Source organism: Populus trichocarpa, chromosome 14 (genome assembly GCF_000002775.5).
Source record: "Populus trichocarpa isolate Nisqually-1 chromosome 14, P.trichocarpa_v4.1, whole genome shotgun sequence".
In the NCBI taxonomy this organism is placed as follows: Eukaryota; Viridiplantae; Streptophyta; class Magnoliopsida; order Malpighiales; family Salicaceae; genus Populus; species Populus trichocarpa.
The window spans coordinates 3,299,953-3,303,061 of NC_037298.2; the positions used below are offsets into that span (position 1 = coordinate 3,299,953).

The 3,109-nt window shown below is 42.8% G+C and overlaps 1 protein-coding gene across 1 annotated transcript; it reads left to right on the forward strand.

Annotated features, from left to right (window-relative positions):
- Positions 1-570: 570 nt before the first annotated feature.
- Positions 571-2,876, forward strand: LOC18105093 (trihelix transcription factor ASIL2). The gene has a single exon (XM_024585700.2). The coding sequence runs from the start codon at positions 1,474-1,476 to the stop codon at positions 2,560-2,562; it is 1,089 nt and encodes a 362-aa protein (XP_024441468.1). The 5' UTR covers positions 571-1,473; the 3' UTR covers positions 2,563-2,876.
- The last annotated feature ends 233 nt before the right edge of the window (positions 2,877-3,109 follow it).

Here is a 3,109-nt window from a genome sequence, read left to right on the forward strand (position 1 = left end):
AGTAAAACACACTTTAAAAGGCAAATATTTCTAAACTTCAAATACCCCTAATCTAGAGAGCGTTTGGAAACGCGGGCCAAGCCGTGTTTTTAATAAATTTAAATTTTTTTTACTAAAAATTAATTTTTATATATATTTTGAATCATTTTGATGCACTGATCTCAAAAATAATTTTTAAAAAATAAAAAGTATTATTTTAATACATTTCAAAATATAAAACACTTTGAAAAACAACGCACTCATAAACATGCATTAGACTCATGCTTACAGCTAGGATATCAACCTCCTTTTAAATTTCATTTTATTATTATTTTTTAAAAATATTAAAATAATATCAAATCAATATTTTTTAAATAAAACACTCTTGAAAACAAAATTTATTTCGGTCTCAAATACTTTATAAATTCCTGATAAATCCGCTGTGCCCAGCGGGATTGGCGAATAAAAATAAGATTACAATGGAGTCACTTAAATTTCAAACCAGTTTGGAAGCCCAGATGGAAAGTTAGATAGGTTCGAAGGCGAGAGAGCCAAAAATACGTGCCAGTGACCAAGTAATTCAAAAAAAAAAAAGAAATCCGAAATTCCTCTCCCAAAAGAGGAAAATTGCCATCACCTCCCTGTCTATCTCTCTCGCTCTCTGTATGTCTCCAAAGTATTCTAAAAACAGCCCACGAATGGTAAACACGGCCTCCTGTCCCCCCCCACCCACTTATTTCTTTCGTTCAAGCCACACAAACACCAGCATCCACAAAAAAGAAAATAGTGCTCGAGGATAATAATGCCAGCCCAAATCACCTCAAGGAACCACCCACCACCCTTGACGGTGGGTTACCACTTACCACTATTCCCCAATTAGATGATGATTGATGATTGATGATGATGATCTCAACCATCCATGATCATCGTGATCATCACAGCCACCATCACACATGGCCAAAGTCAGAAAGTGGACCTTTCTTTTGTCCCTAGACTAAGGGTGTGCAGTGTGCACAACCCACATCCTACGGCGTACGTTAGCCCTTCCTTCCCACCCCCACTCACACACCTAAGCGGTGGCCTCATCCGCACACCCCTCCCCACCCCCCCCCCCCCCCACCCACCCTCCATACCTTATTCAATATGCCACCAAACCCCACTTTCCCCCTTCCACCACCACATCCACAACCACGCCCACTTTTCTTTTCCTCTCTTATCCTCCCTCCCTCCCTCTTCCACCCCCAATACCCCCCTTAACGCTCGCCGCCTTTCCTTTCTTTCTTGTCCTTCATTACCACCACCATCACACCGCGGTTTTCTCTTAGCTCCTCCTTCCCCCAGATCTCTCATTCGCTAACGTGCGCCAACCCCCTTCTCTCCCTGGTCTTCCGCCACCACCACAAAAACCACAAGAAATCCCGCTTCTCCTCTTACTCTCGTACCCCCTCACAACTGTCCCACTGATTTCCCTTATCTTAACCTTCTCCAGCACCCATGTCCACACCACCCAACACCGGATCGCCCTCACCCCCACAAGATCTAACCCCCCTTCAAATCACCGCACTACAAGCTCTCCCTGCTCCGCCAACCCAACCATCCACCAATCCTCGGCGTCTACCACCACCATGTTGGACCCCAGATGAAACAGTGGCCTTAATCGACGCTTACCGTGACAAATGGTACACGCTCCGCCGCGGTAATCTCAAAGCAAATCACTGGCAAGAAGTAGCTGATGCTGTAGCTCGCCGCTGTCCAGCTGCATCACCACCAAAAACCGCTGTGCAGTGCCGCCACAAGATGGAAAAGCTCCGGAAACGGTACCGAACCGAGATCCAGAGGGCCCGATCCATGCCGGTCTCGAGGTTTGCATCTTCTTGGGTCCATTTTAAGCGAATGGATGGGATGGAAAAGGGGCCTCAAGCTAAGGCTGATTATAATTCAGAGAGCGAAGGTGATGATAATGAGGATGATAATGAGGATGATGGTGATATTCATGGATCTTATTTAGAGAATTATAGGACTGCTGGTAATGTTATGAATACTCGAAGTATTCAAAAGCTTTATCGAAATGGGATGGGGAATCCAGGGACTGGTAGTGGTAATAATGGATTGAGTGGTGGAAATTCTAGTTCGGGTAATGCTGGTGGGTTTCGAATTAGAATACCAACTGGAGTTAGTATAGCGCAGCCAGGACCTAAATTTTATGCAAAACCAGAGCAGAAGTATGGTGGGGGTCCTAGTATGGGTGTTAATGCGAGCCCAAACCCGAACCTGAAGCCTAATTATGGTGGGATGGGGAGTAGTAGTAGGGTTATGAGGGGGGGTGAGGAAATGGGGAAGAAAAGAGAGAGGGAGCCGATGGAGGAGTTGGTTGCGGCGATTAAGGTATTGGGAGATGGGTTTGTTAGAATGGAGCAAATGAAGATGGAAATGGCTAGAGAGATGGAGACAATGAGGATGGAAATGGAGATGAAGAGGACGGAGATGATTCTTGAGTCGCAGCAGAGGATTGTGGAGGCTTTTGCTAAAGCATTATCGGAGAAGAAGAAAAGGCCAAAGAGAATGCCCTCACCTGAGTCATAGTTGGGTGAGTGTGGTTGTCTTTTGTTTTTGTTGCTAGAGATTTGACCCTTCTTGGAAAGGGATTGAATGGTTCGGTCAGATTTGATACATCTTTGGATGAAAGTAAGTTAATTTCATGTTTAGATCAGTGTTATGCTGCTTGTTTTGTGATTATTTCATGAGAGTAAGTTAGGAAGATGTCGAACTTTGTTAGTGTTTTCAATTTACTTTTGGATGAATGTAGCTTCAATTTTTTAGATTAGATGCTTGTGTACAACTACTTCTCAAGTGTTAACTTTAGTATTTTTGTGGAATATAATGTAGTTGCTTCATAATTCTTCTAATTCCCTGTTTTGCTTGTGAATTGGATGGTAAAGATTCTTAGCTTGATGCTAGATATGGTTTTCTGATTGATTGATGTTCTAATGTGCTAAGAACAATGATTTACCAGATAGGGAATAAAACATCTGGACATTGTGTCAGTGTTTTCTTCTTGATAATAAAGGGGAAACATAATATAGAACGTGATTAATTATGAGATGGCTGCTTTTGTTTCTGTGATTAGTTT